The sequence below is a fragment of the Leuciscus leuciscus genome, assembly GCF_965113295.1.
Source record: "Leuciscus leuciscus genome assembly, chromosome: 22".
Lineage (NCBI taxonomy): Eukaryota > Metazoa > Chordata > Actinopteri > Cypriniformes > Leuciscidae > Leuciscus > Leuciscus leuciscus.
The window spans coordinates 34,526,356-34,544,910 of NC_138746.1; the positions used below are offsets into that span (position 1 = coordinate 34,526,356).

General features: G+C 39.2%; 2 protein-coding genes across 3 annotated transcripts in view; one reads left to right on the top strand and one right to left on the bottom strand.

Moving 5' to 3' along the window:
- Positions 1–17,752, bottom strand: part of mlip (muscular LMNA-interacting protein) — a 76,885-nt gene extending 59,133 nt beyond the window's left edge. The window contains exon 1 of one of the 2 annotated variants that reach the window (XM_082153890.1): positions 17,579–17,752. In XM_082153890.1, coding sequence (XP_082010016.1) covers positions 17,579–17,614 — 36 coding nt within the window. In that variant the 5' untranslated portion in view covers positions 17,615–17,752. Of the gene's footprint in view, positions 1–12,033; positions 12,076–17,578 lie in introns of those variants that run through there. The other variant, XM_082153891.1, reaches the window with a different exon arrangement.
- Positions 12,059–16,490, top strand: LOC309486550 (piggyBac transposable element-derived protein 4-like; the record flags this gene model as incomplete). The annotated part of the gene is made up of 2 exons (XM_082153899.1): positions 12,059–13,309; positions 14,461–16,490. The coding sequence occupies 2 exons, from the start codon at positions 12,059–12,061 to the stop codon at positions 14,905–14,907; spliced, it is 1,698 nt and encodes a 565-aa protein (XP_082010025.1). The 3' UTR covers positions 14,908–16,490.
- Positions 17,753–18,555: the final 803 nt, after the last annotated feature.

Here is an 18,555-nt window from a genome sequence, read left to right on the forward strand (position 1 = left end):
GTTTTTCGACTTCACAGACTTTTAATTAGACCGATTTGTTCAAAAATGTGGATTCGTTCAGTAACGAAACATCACTGTGTTGCTCGGAGACGCAGAATCGCTCCACCGTGGATTTGTTTAGAGCTATTTTTGTTGGCAAAATAGACCCAAAAGCAATACAGTATTGTGAGTCTAATATGTAAGTCACCTAATATTAACTTCTTGTTTATTGAGCTGTTGTAAAAATCAATATCATATTTGTAATCATGCTGATATTCGTGAAAACAGCACTCTTCCATATGTGGTATTACTTATAAATATTGAAAACAAGAACTTAAACAGCAAGATTTTTTTGCACCATATCATGGATTTTGGAGGCATTTTTTATTAAATTTAGTGGCATTTTTCCCCCAAGCCCCAGTTAATCTCCGCCACTGGTATGTGTGTGTGATGGTGGGGCACTTCTCCACTGATGGCCAGTCAAAAGTAGCTTTGATTTGTTCCATTGCGAGAGACATTAAAGTGCAAGAATGTTATTATACTTTTAAAGATACCAGGAGGGATTGACTGTCCAAGCACAGGACAGTCACTAGTGCAGGATTTGGGACTGTGTGTTCCTGGTAGTTTCATCAGCCAGTCAACATGCAGTAACACTATCATGCAGTTCCAGAGTGTCTGCAAATAAAGATTATAGTCTTCACATTATATTTATAACAGAAACTTTTACACTATCAGCAAAAGGGGGCTACACACAGAGCTTGCAACACCCCTGTAGTGTATCCACAGTGACAGCAGACGCCTCAAACAAACAGAAGCAGTCAAAGGCCTCAGCAGGCATTTCCTACTCGCCTAGAAAATCTCTCTCTGTATCCCACAGTGTTATGTGGATCATACCGTTCCTTAAGTCTCACATTTCCATGCCATACCCAAGCAAGGGGTGTGTTTGTCCCAAGCTGTTCCCAGCATAGTGTTATATCCATAACACAGGACTCAGATCCAGCATCTCTTTGATTAGCAATTCAACAAACTTTGAAGAACCGATGCACTGAAAACTGGGCAGTTTTCACCGGTTAGTCTTGCACAGGTTGTTCTCTAAAAATAATCGCTGTGGCTCTACAGGCTTTGAAAGAAACTGTTTACAGCCCAGATTTAGTTTGAGTAATGATTTGGTCGCACACAACAATAATGCTGAGTTGACCTTTGGTTGTATTTTCGCTCTTGGCCTATAAAGCATTTGGCATCAGAGTTTAAAACGCAGCTGACGCCTCATTCCAGAGTTGTTTACAGCAGAACAGAGAACAAGACTTGTGTGTACGAGAAACATAAGTCAGTATATTAAAAGTGAACAATAAAGCTATGTCTTGTTCAGAAACACTGATTCCTTCAAAAAAAAAAAAACTTCACACTTCAACTTTACAACAAACAAATGGATGTTGTCTTGTGCTGTCTAATCAGTCTTTTACAGTCGACCTGCAATATCTATTTATCTTTTGTAAAGATACTGTAGCTGTTGTGGACTTGATTTGATGTTTGTTTGTTTTTTATTCTAATACACTGGTTTGAGCTACTATGTTCATGACAGTACAGTACCCATAGCCGATCATGGCAATGGCAATGGATTAGGCGCTCAATTTAATATTCATTGTGCCTAATAATGCACTTCAGCCTTAACAGCAACTAAACCTCACACTCCTCACAAGTGACTCATGCTAGAGGCTGTAGTCTATAGTGTCCTTGTTAACACAGATTCACGTTTTTTAAGTTTACACGGAGATGATAACCTTTTTCAAAAGAAATTGCACCTTGGAACCCATTTCAAAGTTTCCTTCTCGAGCCATCAAACACTGTTGTCGTGCAAATAAACGGCCAGAACACATGAAGGGCCCTATTTTAACGATCTGAAACGAAAGTATCAAGCGCGAAATGCAAGTAACTTTGTGGGCGGATCTCGGGCGCTGTTGCTATTATACCGGCGGGATAAATGACTCTTGCGCCCGACGCAAATCTAAAATGTGTTGGTCTGAAGTAGCTTCATTACTCATAGGTGTGGTTTGGGCGTAACGTGAAATAAACCAATCAGAGCATCATCTCACATTCCCTTTAAGAGCAGGCGCGCTTGTTCCATGGCGGATTGCTATTATAACGGCGGATTTGCCAGACGCGCGCCAGGAGCGGTTCACAGCCGAGGAGACCGACGCTCTCGTCAGGGCCGTAAAACACAGAGAAGTGACATTGGGGATGGAGAAACACACCCAAATTAACTTCGGTTAAACAGGCGTATAATAATTTGGGTAAATGTGTAAGCTAGATTTATGCATGTTTTTTCACATCTTCATGGACACAACAATGATTTCCCTCGTGTGTTAATATTTTTCCTTGTAATAATGTATGATTTGCAAAAATGAGAACTGCTGCATCAGTGTGTAGATGAGAGAATCAAAGTGTATGCGTTGTGCACACGCTACATTGATTATGGCCAAGCATGCGCTCTTAAAATAGCACATGAATAACATGCGCAACGCGCCACTGACTTTAGACTAGGTTTCTCCTGGTCTGTGGCGGAATTGTTTTCTAAACCTGCAAAATAGCACCAGGGAACGTTTGCGCTGGAACACGCCTCCTCTTTTCGCTGAACCGCCCCCGGGAGCGCAAGTTCATTCCTTAGTTTACTGACGTGCGTCTGTGGAGGGAAAAGTCAGCTGTGCGCGGCTGCAAAATTGGAATGATACATGCGTCGGTGTACAAAGTCAATTGCGCTGGGTGCGAGATAGGGCCCTAAAAGTTTTCTGTTTTCAGTTTAAACGGTGTTGTGTAAGTTAATAATTAATGATCTTTGCAATGAAAGTGAAACAATCAAAAACTAACTTTAGCTGGACAATAACTTTATTATAGAGCTGCTGTAAAGGCCAAAAAATCTCTGTTACTTTGATTATCTATTATCACTTCAGTACCAAGTCGGTTCTGAAATGTAAAAAATTTGACGTTTTGAGCACTGATGAACGGAATCGTAATTTCCTCTGATTGGCCATTGTACTCACACACTCATTAAATATGTCTGTGACTACAATGATCAGCACTTCAAAAACATGTTGTATATATACATCAACATCGCTCTTCACCGAGCGCTTACACAGATACACGCGGGAGTGTTTGAAAGCAGCACCGGTCCGCTGATAGAGTCCTGCTTGTGCTTTCAAACACTCACGCTTCCAAAACACTCTCAAACACTTCTGTGCGCTCATCACTGTAGCCAATCACAGACATATTTGATGAGCGTGTGAGTACAATGGCCAATCAGAGGTGTTTATGATTCCACTCAACAGCGATCAAACCGTCACGTTTTTACATTTCAGAACCGAAGTCGGTACTTTTGACAACACTAGTGGAGATTTTATGATTTAAAATGTATTTATTGTGCCTCCTAATGCTAGATTAGTTTATTATCTCATATAGACAAATGAGCATTACTTTTGAAGAGATTTATAGCCTATTAAAAGTCCAATGTCAGGTTCCACTCCAATCACAGCCACTCTCAACGACTGATGCTAATGTTCATCAGTGAGTCTCGATCTCATCTGAGTTCTCATCAGTTTCATGCGTGAAAAGGTTTGCTCACAGATATATGCGCTGCCAAAAAGTGTGGACTTCATTGCATGGCTTTTGATGTTTGGGTATTATGTCTCGTTAGGGAGGGCAGCATTGAATTCAATGGACATGTACCTCATGGAAAGGCACATCAAACTCTGCCTTCAGCATCTCCAGCACTTCCACTGAGTTTTCAGCTGGGAATGGGGCTGCTGGTTTCTCAGCTGAGAGGCTTTGGGTAACAGGGAGATGGGCGAAGTCTTGCTTTTACACTTGTCTCACAAGCAGTGCTAGTTTCACCCATAGACTGTAAAAAAATATGGACGTAGTGTCCGTGACGTCACCCGTGGGTTTCTGAAGACCGTTTCTGAAGCCTAAAGTGGGCGTGGCCGACCGTCGCCATCTTGGCAGCGCGTCACTCCCGAATTTATTTATTTTTACAGTCAGACAATGAGCTGAGGTAACGTGACGGCTAACAGACAGCAGACAAACGGCTAATGATAACTGATGACCACAGCAGCGGGAATCCACCTGTCACTCAAAAGTGGACACCTTTAATTATGCAGAAATTGAAGGCTTAATATAATTTAAATGGATGAGTCACCCCCCTCACAGTTGTCATGAAGGGCAAAATGAGCTGTATAGACCAAAGCCACTTTTTGCTCGAGGGTGTAAACGTGTTTTTCTGCTGTAAAGTTGGGCATTTCAACATGTTGAGATGCAGATTTGACTCACTTTTGCAGCCGGTCTCAAGCTGAATTGCCGTTTAATTCACTTCCGTGTTGGTTTCAAGAGAGAGACAGGGAGGTTGCCGCTTGGTTTCACCTCAAATGCTTTTATGTGGGAGTACATGTCACATATAAGTTTCCCCTTGCCTTGGAGCTGCAAGCTGAGGCCATTCAACATTTGTCAAACCTGTTAAAAAGGCAAGGTCCCATTTCCATTCTGTGTCAATCAGTGCTGGGACCGTTTTGCCCTTTGTCAGAAGAAAGGCGTTGATTTCGGTTAGAAGCTCGTAAAAACGCCTCTCAACTCTCAAATCTGACTCTTGTGTAGTAAAGCACATCTCCGTGAGCAGACTGTCTCTAGCTCGGAGAGAAGATCCGTTTGCACTGATGAAGTTTATACATGACACCACCACCTTCATGATCAATTCCCACTTCAGACTTTGTAGGGCTGCCAGCTCCTCGGACACTTCAAAGTTTGAGCTAACTCCACGAAGAAAAATTAGCAGCTGTTCTGTGTCCTGTACGTCATTGCTCTCGTCCAGTGGTAATGCAAAAAAAATCTGATTCTTGCACTTTCTCCTGTAGCTGGGCATATACATTATACCCCATTTATTCAATTCGCCTGGTGTTTGTACTTGCAGATAGACTCACCGCATTTAAGACGTCTTTCTTATGCCTCCAGTGCCGGTCGACAAGGTTCAAATCCCACTCGGAGTGGTGCATTTGGGACCAGTTACACTGGATCCGTTACCCGGATAGTGAGTTTTTTTTTTTTTTTTTGTGTCCTTGTTAGTGTGTCTACATCCCATTCGGGTTGACGCTGGTTCGAATCCTACTCTGAGTGCTGTGAGTAGGGCCAGTTAGATATACGCGAAATATAGCATCACCTTATTGCCTAAATATGTACTGAATTTCCAGATATGTACTGGAAAATATTTGCTCATTGATACCATTGTCAAACTATTAAAGTTATTAATGAAACAAAAAAATTTAACCCCTTACCCATGTGCAAATCACTGCAACACATGGCCACTTGTATTAAATTATTATATCAAGTGTGGGAAATTAAGGACTTGCGCAAAGTTAAAATTTTGAATAGCTCAGGTCCTGAATCTAAACTATCTTTGATAACTCAGTCCTGAAATTTAATGTTTTCACATCCCCGTTTGGCCAGCAGGAGCCCTGATTGTAGGTGGGGCATCAGTTTAGGGAAACACCTGATGGTGAGTGACAATGTCGTTTTTAGGTATATTTAAACCACTGAAGTCCCTCAAACACAGTGCAGTTGTGCTTCAGGGGACCTGATTTTGAATCAGACGTATGCCGGATGTGAAGACACTCCAATCACTATGTGCACAAAATATGGCAACATTGATATTCTTTTCTGCTACAAGCAATTTATTTGATAAATTTTGCATAAAGCCTTGAAATGGAAGAATTACAGATTTTAAACAATGTAAAAACTTTTCAATTCCATTTTCTGATATTTATACGTTAACAAGTAGGGATACACCGATATGAACATTATGTCCGATAACCGATAATTCTTTATATTTGAAAGCCGATAACCGATATATTGGCCGATCCAGTGTTGGGGTAGTTACTCAAAAAAAGTAATTAGTTACTAGTTAATAGTTACTTCTGTAAATTGTAATGAGATTACTTTACTAGTTACTGCATTTGAAAAGTAACTTCACTACTTATTACTTTACTTTCCCATTTCTTAATTTACCCTGTAGATACGGACAAACATCATAGCCCTATCATCACTTAGCCTGTCCGCATAGTGTTTATAAATGTAGCCTATACAAAATGGCATGTAAAACCATATGAAAGAACAATATCCATGTCTGCACAAAGAAATATGCCTCACTGTAAAATCCACAAACAACTGGATAAAGGACAAATGTCCGCGGTGGTAGACACATAATCAGGGCTGGACTGGGACAAAAAAAATCGGCCCTGGCATTTTGGCCATAATAATAATAGCACACTAATAGACATATATTGTAAAACAAATGCACTGAAAAATAAAGGAAACTTTCACAATTAGTTTTGTACTAATTTCTATACTTGAAAGAGATATAAGCACATGATCTTTTATTTTGACGGAAACTGCATCAAGCTTTTATTTTGGCGGAAAACATGGTTTACAAACGCGTCTCATTAAATGTATAGTAAATTACGGTAATCGTCAACTATGCAGATGTGGAAATAATGCGTTACTGGGTAATGGGTTCCTACACTCATGACAAAGCCTATAAGTGTTTTGAAAGTAACTGTTAGTTCTGCTTACCACAGGCTCTACACTTTCTCATCTCTGTCCTTATCCTCCTCACTATCTTCATCATCAGCCACGGGAGCTGATGAAGGTCCTGCTGCTGCAGAAAACATTTTGACACATTTTACAGCGTCTGCTTGAAGGGTCTGTGTCTATTTTTCACGCTATTTCTCTGCACATTCCTTGCGACAAAAAAACTGAAAAAGAAAAAAAGTATGAGGCCCAAAAGCAGTGTTGGGGTAGTTACTCAAAAAAAGTAATTAGTTACTAGTTACTAGTTACTTCTGTAAATTGTAATGAGATTACTTTACTAGTTACTGCATTTGAAAAGTAACTTCACTACTTATTACTTTACTTTCCCATTTCTTAATTTACCCTGTAGATACGGACCAAAATCATAGCCCTATCATCACTTAGCCTGTCCGCATAGTGTTTATAAATGTAGCCTATACAAAATGGCATGTAAAACCATATGAAAGAACAATATACATGTCTGCACAAAGAAATATGCCTCACTGTAAAATCCACAAACAACAGGATAAAGGACAAATGTCTGCGGTGGTAGACACATAATCAGGGCTGGACTGGGACAAAAAAAAATCGGCCCTGGCATTTTGGCCATAATAATAATAGCACACTAATATGCATATATTGTAAAACAAATGCACTGAAAAATAAAGGAAACTTTCATAATTAGTTTTGTACTAATTTCTATACTTGAAAGAGATATAAGCACATGATCTTTTATTTTGATGGAAAACATGGTTTACAAACGCGTCTCATTAAATTTATAGTAAATTACGGTAATCGTCAACTATGCAGATGTGGAAATAATGTGTTACTGGGTAATGGGTTCCTACACTCATGACATCCCATACACAAAATAAATATATTTGAAATATATTTTCAGAGTATATTTTGGAATATATGCAAATATTTGAAATTGGCCCAATAAATATATTTCACACTTAACATCATATATTTTTGTTATATTTCAGAATATATTTCAATGTATTTGGAATATATGCCACATATATTTTGACACTTTTGGGGACCCATACAGAAAAAAAGTACATTGAAATATATTCTGAAATATAACAAAAATATATGATGTTAAGTGTGAAATATATTTATTGGGCCAATTTCAAATATTTGCATATATTCCAAAATATACTCTGAAAATATATTTAAAATGTATTTATTTTGTTTATGGGATAGCCTAAGTGTTTTGAAAGTAACTGTTAGTTCTGCTTACCGCAGGCTCTACACTTTCTCATGTCTGTCCTGATCCTCATCATCAGCCACGGGAGCTGATGAAGGTCCTGCTGCTGCAGAAAACATTTTGACACAGTTTACAGCGTCTGCTTGAAGGGTCTGTGTCTATTTTTCACGCTAATTTTCTCTGCACATTCCTTGCGTTTCTTCTCCATCTCTCAGACTATTTTGACAGATACACACTGACACACTTGCACGCTCGCTCAAAGCCCAAAGGGGGAGGTGTTTAAAGATGTGATTGGACCAGCCCAGTGTCAATCAAGAAAAGATCCAATGGGCCAAGGTGTTTCATGGGCCGGTCAGCTATCAGGAAAAACAAACAAACTGACGAATACTTTTTTTAACTAATGCATTACACCGGCACGCACTTACTTAACCCAGCGCCGCCAATTAAGCAAAACGAATGGGCCGCTGATGTACGAGTTTTATGGTCCGTTAAAAAAAAAAAAAAAAAAAAAATTAAAAAAAAATGAGATGTCGACCCAAAAGGCACGTCAGCCCACTGGGAATCTCCCGGTAGTCCCGATGGTCAGTACTTGCTGCCTGAGCATATAAAGTGCATTTCACGCGAATATTTTGGTCCTTTCGAGCAATAAACTGAAAGAAATGTGAATATCGCCACTGGCCGAAACCCTCTGTCCGTCTCCTCCGTCTCCATTTCCCGCTCCCCTTCGCACCAGCAGCTACGTCACTCAAATCGATCTCTATGACAACGGTGCCGTGCGCGCACACACACACACACACACACACACGCACAGACAGACAGACACGCAGCACAAACAGATCAGAGCTTTACACGCAGGCAAACACGAATTGGGTAACGCAGGAAAACGCGTTCCTATAGTCTAGTAAAGTAGTGTAGTTACCGATATTTTTAGTGTAATGCGTTACTTTATTTCGTTACCCAAAAAAGTAATATCGTTACTGTAATCCGTTACTTTGTAACTCGTTACCCCCAACACTGCCCAAAAGGCACGTCAGCCCACTGGGAATCTCCCGGTAGTCCCGATGGCCAGTACTTGCTGCCTGGGCATAGAGTGCATTTCACGCGAATATTTTTGTCCTTTCGAGCAGTAAACTGAAAGTAATGTACTATCGCCACTGGCCGAAACCCCCCTGTCTCCGTCTCCATTTCCCGCTCCCCTTCGCACCAGCAGCTACGTCACTCAAATCGATCTCTATGACAACGGTGCAAGCACACACACACACACACACACACACACACATACACACACACAGGCATGCACGCACCACTTAAACAGATCAGAGCTTTACACGCAGGCAAGCACGGCTTGAGTAACGCAGGAAAGCGCGTTCCTATAGTCTAGTAAAGTAGTGTAGTTACCGATATTTTTAGTGTAATGCGTTACTTTATTTCGTTATCCAAAAAAGTAATATCGTTACTGTAATCCTTTACTTTGTAACTGGTTACCCCCAACACTGGGCCGATCAATCAAAATCCAATTTTTTTATATACTTTCTGAGAGACTGATTACAAAAACAAAGTCTCACCATTAAAGGCCATGTCCCAAACACACAATCATAATGTTGTCATTATAATTTTATGTAGCCCATATGACAGACTTGCGCTGCACATAATGCACTGAACTGTATTTTTTTTTCTTTTTTGAAGTGATTCCAATCATATTTCAAGCAATTCAATGGTGAATATCTGAAGTGTCTCAGCTGAAGCAAATAATACATTATTTATCGTCTTTAATATATCGGGCAAATTTTCTTACCGGGCTGATAACGATAAAGTTCAAAATGAACATATCGGCCGATACCAATATTGTGGCCGATATATCGTGCATCCATATTAACAAGACATTTATATGTATTTGTTTTTAATGAAGTAGATGCAGTAGAGGGTTAAGCTCATGCTGTCTTAACTTTTCATTGTGTTTACTCTGACCTTTTGAAGCTGATAACTGGCCCTGTTGGCATCTGCACTGTAAATAACCATCTATTTTCATTCTATCCTGCCTGAATTCATCTTTGAAAATATTACCCTAAGCAGTCATGTCAACGGGAGTCTGAAAACTTTGGACTCTTTGAGGCGAGCTGGAAGCTGATGGGTGTGTTTTTGGGTTTTAGGAGAATTTATACCCCAGAACACACCCATCAGCTTCCAGCTCGCCTCAAAGAGTCCAAAGGCTGTCAAGGACTTTTGGGTTTTGCCATATGATAAGAGACTGCATCAAAGCTGGGAAACACTAGCAGGGCTTTTTCTTCGGAGAGGCAGTTCTGTACCTCCCCTATTCTGCTGCCTTAACCCTTTCATTATGCATCGCTTTGCAATGAGAAGCTGCCTGAGAACTCATCTGTCAAACATATCATTGATTGTGTATGGTTGTAAACTTATTTCATGGTAACCTGCCTGGATTATTTGACAAACATTAAAAGTTGGCGCTAAACCAAGAGTAAAAGGTGAAGCGTCTGGCATAATTCCTCATAGATAAATATAGCTTATGCAACATGAGTCAGAGCCAACACAAGGTGTTATGCACACAACACTCCCGTAATGCTAATGAGAGTCAGTCAAGCATTTAAACAGTCACATTATATTGTGAATAAATAGTATTATTCATTCGTTAAACGTTGTTGCTCTAGACCTTCCACTGTAGTCATACTAAAATTTCATTCATTTCTAAATAAAGTCCCCCTGTAGTCAATAATTGTGTCCCATAAAACTCATATTTGATCATCAAAATTACATATTTAAACGTTTTTTCCTTGGAAAAAAAAATTATTCATGCCTTGTGCGCTGTGACCCCAAATGACGTTTGCCGAAATAAATAAACAATGTTCTCTTTGTCCAAATGGTATGAGACTTTGTACTGTTGTCAACACTTTTTTTTTTAGATCTAAGTATTGTCTGAGACAATACAATTTAGCACAAACACACAGACAAACGGTTCAAATACCGAGATCACAGAGTTTGAGGCAGAAGATCTCCTGCTATCAGAGTTAGTCTGTGTAGCCCAGATGGGATTTTATTCATGCATAGAAATACAAACTACAAAGGGTTAATAAGTTTGGTTTTACAGTAGGCTACTAGCATTTACATGTGTTTATACACCCTAACATGCTTGCACTGATATACCTGCCCATCTTTATTGTACTGGTTTTCTGATGGTCAATTCCCATGTTTACTGGTCGTGAGGGGGCGGGGCTTATCTATGCAGCTCGCGAGGAGAATGTGAAAGGAACTGGCAATCCGCGTTAGTTCTCTAAAAATATAATAAAGTACACCCAGTAATGTTTGTAATCTATTTTATAAGTTACATGGACTGATGATATAATATTTTGCACAGGAAACGGACAGTTGTTTCTTTAGTTATTTGTTTATTGACCGAGATAACCTCCTCGTCCATGGGAAAAGACATTCATTCTCTCTGATGATTCGCGAGTTTTCTTCACTATATTCACACATATCTGCTAAACTGTTGGCTGACTGAACTTGCAGCCCTGTACAGTTGCAATCTTCTCGGGTCGTGAGTACTACTAAGCACGTGCAGTTAAGTTATTTATTTAATTTTGAAGCGCACTGTGTTTTTCTTTCTTTTTTTTGCCACCACGCTGACTATTTATTTTGTTTAAGACTGTGAATGAATGAGAGACATGGATGAGTGTGTGGGCTCACTATTATTATTATTAATGATTTGCATTTTCATTGATCTTGGTGTCAATTGAATTGAGGGTTCCTATTGGAATTTTTCAACTTCATACACATGTAATCACATGTACTGAATACTTAATTTCACCTTTACTTAAGTAAATTGTATAATATCCCCCATTCACATTTCTTTGTGTTATTTGGCCACATTATTTGTGGGATAATTGGAATTAAGGCCCGTTCACACCAAGGACGATAATGATAAAGATAGGGAACAATAAAGATATAGTTCTAAAAATCTTTCTCAATATTAAAAGAATAGCAGAGTTCACACCACATCTATAACAATAACAATATAGAGAAACTATATCATAGGGATCACTTTCAAAACGATTTTTTTTCCAGCTGTTGAACGATAAAACACTGACAGCCAATCAGAATCCATTCTAATTTAAGGGCCCATGCATTTAAAATGGCAGATGACACTGCGGAGAAGTTAATCGCTGAGGTCCAGAAAAATCCAACACCGTTTGACAAGTAAAGCCTCAGGTGTAACTGTGACTTACATGCAGTTCATTCTGATTCAACATCATGGCGAAACAGTTCAGTCTTCAGGAGACCCTGGGTTATGTTTTAGACTCTAGTGATGGTGAAGATGTGGCCGATGCTGAATCAGAGGACTTTGATGAAGCTTCTGAAACAGAAGATCACCTAGAGCAGGACCAAGATCACAACGAAACTTATGAGGAAAATGCAGATGAAGAGGATGCTGATGAGGACACTTACCTCTCTAAAGATAGAAGCATTGGCTGGACATCATCACCTTCTCGTGCAAAAAAATCAAAGCCAGCACTGCAGATGACCACAGGAATAACCATGTACACATCTTCTCATGCTAAGGACATCAAATCAACCTTTGAGCTGTTTTTGATAGAGGAAATTCAAAAGATTGTGCTTGAAATGTCAAATGTGGAGGGGAGACGAGTGTTTGCTGATGAGTGGACGGATCTGGATTTGGCAGATATTCAGGCCTATATTGGTGTTGTTATTCTCGCTGGTGTTTACTGTGCAAACAATGAGGCCATGGCAAGTTTATGGCATCCAGATTCCGGAAGGGCAATTTTTGGTGCAGTCATGCCTTTAAAAACCTTCAGGAAAATTTCAAGGATCATCAGGTTTGACAATAAGCAGACAAGAATTTCTTCAAAAGATAAATTAGCACCAATCCGGCTCGTGTGGAACAAATGGGTCGAACGTCTGCCCATGATGTACAATCCTGGCCCGAACGTCACGGTTGATGAGTTCCTGGTGCCCTTTAGAGGGCGCTGTCCATTCAGACAGTACATGCCCAGTAAGCCAGCGAAATACGGCATCAAAATTTGCGCAGCATGCGATTCAAAAACAAGCTACGCCTGGCAAATGCAAGTTTACACAGGCAAGTCTGTGAGTGGAAATCAGAAAAAGGACCCGGGGACGAGAGTCGTGCTTGATGTCACCGAAGGCCTGCGGGGTCACACGATCTTCTGTGATCATTCGTTCACATCACATGCTCTTTCCCAGGAGCTGCTAAAGAGGAGGCTTACAATGGTTGGGATAATTGGAAAAAATAAGCCCGAACTCCCTCCTGCCCTGCTTGCAACAAAAGGCAGAGCTTGCTTTTCGTCAATGTTTGCCTTTACGGAAACACAGTCCCTTGTTTCTTACTGTCCCAAAAAAGGGGAAACTGTGCTTTTGCTGAGCACACTACACAGGGACGCCTCAGTGAGCAGCAGACACGACAAGAAGCCAACCATAATCCTGGATTATAACAAATCCAAAGGAGGAGTGGACAACCTATATAAGGTATTCATTTATTTATTGCATTTTCTATTTATTTATTTTTATTGAAATGTGAATAGTAGTTATAAAGTGAGTGTCATATTTAGGGCTGCAACTAACGATTATTTTGATTATCGATTAATCTGTTGATTGTTTCTTCGATTAATCGGAGAATTAATTCTTCGATAATTTTTTTAATTATTATTATTGAATTGCGCTCCTATTCTACTGCGCTTCATCTGTTTGAAGATGTTTCTGATCCTCTTCCCACTATTGACAGAAGTGAGAGGAAGAGGATCAGGCGTGACTTTTTACTTCGCCGAGTCGAAGTACCCCCAAAAGTGCTATTCCGCCATACATTATAGTTATCCTTTTTAACCCGCTTAGAAAAGCACCACGTTTTATTTTGTGTCACCATACTTGGTCGTATAACTACTCGTGTAACTGTTTTTAAATAGGGAAAACGTTGATGTGTTTGGTCACTTCTAAATTCATTTCTGTTAGATACCATTGAATATACTGGGCTAAGCTAAGTGCTATCAGAGTGTCGCCGCGCGCCAGAGCGATTAAGTGCACGCACTGAGATGAGAGAGGTATGTATCAACTCGTCTTAGTTAAGGGAAAAACATAGTTTAATAGGAAAAAACGGTGGAGTATCCCTTTAACAAGACACTTGTCAGAATATGCAAAATGGAAATACTCGACTGTTGTAATGAAGTGAGTTTGGAGTAAAGCATGTTATTAAATGTTGTCTTTTTGTCAAGAGGTTCATAAATGTTAATGTTTGCTTTTTCAAATGCACGTTATAAGTGACTCAAACTCTGTGTTTGTAGATGGAGCAGCGTTTACAGAGCCGTACGTCACTGACAAGCTGCGCATAACAAATAATCGCAGGCTTTCATAATCATGATAAGCCAACTCGATTTACATGCGATTTCATGTAAGTTGCGATTAATCGTGCAGCCCTAGTATTCACTACTGTAAAACGACGTGACTTGCTGGTGTTTTCCCGGTCACAGCACGCAGACGCGACTAATCGATAATCACATTCGTTGTCGATTATTTTCATTGTCGATAATAAACGATTTTATCGATTAGTTGTTGCAGCCCTAATCATATTAATTTTGCAATCAGACAGCAGCAGATGAACTAAGTGTGTGTTTGTAATATTTCAGATGGTCGCCACTCACACCTGCAAACGAAAGACGGCTCGTTGGCCGATGGCGCTGTTTTTCAACATGCTTGACGTCTCTGCGCTGAATTCCTACGTGCTGTGGTGTGACACCCGTCCAGAATGGCACTCGGGGAAAAGCTTCAGGAGAAGGCTATTTCTGGAGGAGCTTGGAAAAGCTCTGGTGGCTCCGCTTATGGAGAATCGACAGCACCCTCCACCCACACCAGCCTCTCTCTGTGTCCTGAACAAAGCCAGAAGACCTCTGGAGGTGGAGAATGAAGCTTCCACATCACACACAGAAGCAACTCCCAGGAAGAAGATGAGATGCTTCTTCTGTTCCCGTGAAAAGGATCGGAAAACCACAGTGATGTGCAGAACCTGCACTAACCCCATCTGCAGAAGTCATGCGGTTTACCATGCCTATTGCCTGCAGTGCGCTGACTCGTGATCAACACTGTATGAGACGAGACCACCGATTATCCCTCCTAGGTGTTCGATTTTTACATATTTAAGGGTTTTTTTTTATATTTACGAATTTTTCATTTGTTACTGCTTTATTTTCTCATTTGTTCTTGCTGTTCAGTTCATTGCATTTTGATGTTCACGTTGTGTATGCTCAATATGTAAAATAATGTTCTCTTTATTTAGTAACTGAAGTAGATTACATTTGTAGAATTATATGAAAAATAGATAAACAAAGATAAATAGATAAATAAACTCTAAACACTCCAAATTTTCACTTTGTAACATCTTGTTTAGGTTTGATTCTAATCATAATGTAACATTAATGAAAAACTGTTTTGTTTGTTTACTTAAAGGTACAATATGTAATTTTTTTCGCCGCTAGGGGTCGCTAACCTCTTACAATAACAAAGGCGTAAGTTGATGACGGAATTATGGAACTTGTCGTCAAGCCAATGGATCTAATAATGTTTATGGATGAGTGAATACACTTGCCACACGCGAGTCCCACCGATATAAAGGAATGGAGATTTCATTCTACCAAACGCAAGTGCTGTATTAGTGCTCACACAGGTCAGTGTATTAGACCTGTATTAGACGAATGAAACTTGTGAGGTAACGCAGCGCTGTTTCACTTGCTCTACACTATCACACTAAACTGCATTTGAGTGTGTTAAAGTTATAATGTTATTCTATGTGTTAGTTTGTCTGTATGAGACTAGCAGTGAGCTAGATCAACATTAGAATAACACACTGATCATATTCTAACATTTCATCATGTTGAGCTATAAAACATTGATTAGTTTTATGTACATTTGCTCACCTGTCTAATAAAGTACATACAAGAGCTGCGTCTGTGTGAAGTCGTGACTCGTGAAGCGCTGTCAAGTCCAAGTTAGTCGCTGATATTGATCCTCGTTTTAGTTCTCCTTTTTTCCCAAAGTCTGCTTGCCATGGTCCATAATGTTTGAACGAAACAACAACAGCGTGCAGCCAGAGGTTACGCACTACACTCATTATGCACAGTTGTCCACGTCTGTCGTCATGGTTACTATGGCAGTACTTGAGCGGAAACCAGGGATAACGCGGATATTACGTCAGTGACAGGCGACAAGTGAACAGGTTTTCCGGGACGGCCAATTATTTAAAATCGGAATTTCTCTGAAATTAAAAATCTTTGGGAACTTTTGGGATATTGTAAGTACACAACTGCAGGAAATATATCACACTGTGCAAGTGATTTCTGGATATTTTATTACAAAATTCTTACATATTGTACCTTTAAGTAAAAAAAAAATTTTATTTAATTTTTTTAGAATTTTGATTTCATAATATGTAGAAATGTGAATCCAACTGGAAAAATTTGTGAAAAGATGTCTTTCAGTTAGTCAAATAGCAAATAGTAAATAGTGGAGCTCTATAGCCATCTACTGGTTAAAGTGATAATTTTTTACTTTTAAAATGGCATTTTCTAAAAGATGGGAAAAAATCTTACTGTAAACCATGTCAAATTATCCATGTGATCCCCATGAACTAAAGTTAGAAATGTGGGTCTTTTATAAAGTGAATTTTAAATAAAAAGCTGTTTTGTATAAAAACCTGAGTAAAATGATATTTGTCTAAAACAAAAATTGTTACAAAATTACATTTTATTGCCTGGGATTTCTGAAGACCGCAAACAGCACGAGTCCCAAACGAACAGCACACAAGGGTTAAAATATCTTGAATGTAACTCGACACCCTTGCCTCATTTAGTATGCGCGGCGGCGGTTCTATGAATATGCAAATGAGCCCCGCCTCCACTCACTCACTCAGCTCAGAGATCCACTGGTTGACGATCACACGTTGATCTGATTGGTTACAAGGTAGTTTGTGACGTCAGAAACACCAGCGATTTCAAAGCGTGTGTTTGAGACTGTCTTTGGTTCACTGCAGTTTTAAGGAGGAAATACTCAGCAATGCTGTCGACTTATGAATTTACACATGGTTTGTCTTAGAGCACATTAATAACACCACATAGACACATAAACTACATTAAAAGCTTGAGTTTCACCACAGGGGGACTTTAAATGGTGTAAATATATAAGGTTACACTTTATAATATGATCTAATTTGTTAGCATTTATTAATGCATTAACGAACATGCTTTGGATTTTAATTAACATTAATTCAGATTATTAAATGCTGTATGTATTGTTTATCATTAGTTCATGTTAACAAATGAAACCTTAAAGCGTTACCATATGTGTCTATGTGTGTGTTTTCCATGTTCTGCCTGTCATATATTATATTTGAATTAATTTAAAATAAGACTCCAAAACTCATCTCAGTGATTTGGTTAATGAGAAAATATTAATGACTATAGTCAAGTGGTTTGCGAAGAATTCAAGCAATACAAGTTGCACCTGTTGCCTTTCTGACCATGAACTTTCCAGCAACATTTGTTTCTTCCATCTTCATTGACAATGACTCTCTACTCCACTCAAACATCTTAAACATTTGCTTAAACCGAACGACTAATTCCACTCAACTGCGCACTTCACACACACCGAAAGAAAATGTTCTTGTTTAAACAGAGACACTGTCAATCCTGAAGGACCAAATCCACACAACAACTGACTGCTTTTCCTTTCTAGATCCCAGGCGTTTGGGCTTACCTTTCCCCAGGTCCGGTGTGGCTGTTCCAGGGCCATGTGTGTGTGTGTGTGTGTGTGTGTGTGTGTGTGTTGTGCTGAAGGCTTGTTTGCTGCTATACTGGCATTCCCGTGCCCTGCGTGTTCAGCTTTGACATGAGTGAGAGTGTGTGGTGTCCCGATAACTCTTGAGCGCAGCAGGTTTCCATTTATAGAGCCTAGAAAGCCACAAATAGTCCACAGACATCAGGAGCCTGTGACAACAATAACAGCCATCCGTGATGACGGGACGATCCCACTGGATTACCACAGATGGATCATTTACTTTTGAGCTGTTAAATAAAACGTGAAAGTGTGCAGCTGTAATAATTGGGAGTTACTGTATAGCATTGGGATGTATTTTTTGCTTTCGGTCTAAAACATTTACCCAACATTTGCCTATTAGCAAGAAATTGGTCCCCGTCATAATGTTTTTTTTGTTTTTTTTTTTCTATTTAATTCAACACTTCTGGTCAAAAGTTTGAAATAATTAAACTTGTAAATGTTTTTGAAAGTGTCTTCTGCTCACCAAGGCTGTATTTATCTGATCAAAAATACAGTAAAAATAGTGACATATTTTTACAATGTAAAACAGCTGTTTTCTATGTGAATATCTAGTAAACTGTAATTTATTCCTGTGATCAAAGCTGAATTTTCAGCATCATTACTCCAGTCTTCAGTGTCACATGATCCTTCAGAAGTCAGTTTAATATGATGATTTGATGATCAAGAAACATTTATCATTATTATCAGTGTTTTGCTGCTTAATATTTTTGTGGAAACCATGATGTACTACCATTAAAAAGTCTAGAAAGAAATACTGGTAACACTTTACAATAAGGTTCATTAGTTAACATTAGTTAATGGATTAACTAACATGAACTAACCATGATCAATACATTTGTTACTGTATTTGTTAATCTTTGTAAACGTTAGTTAATAAAAATCGAACTGTTCATGTT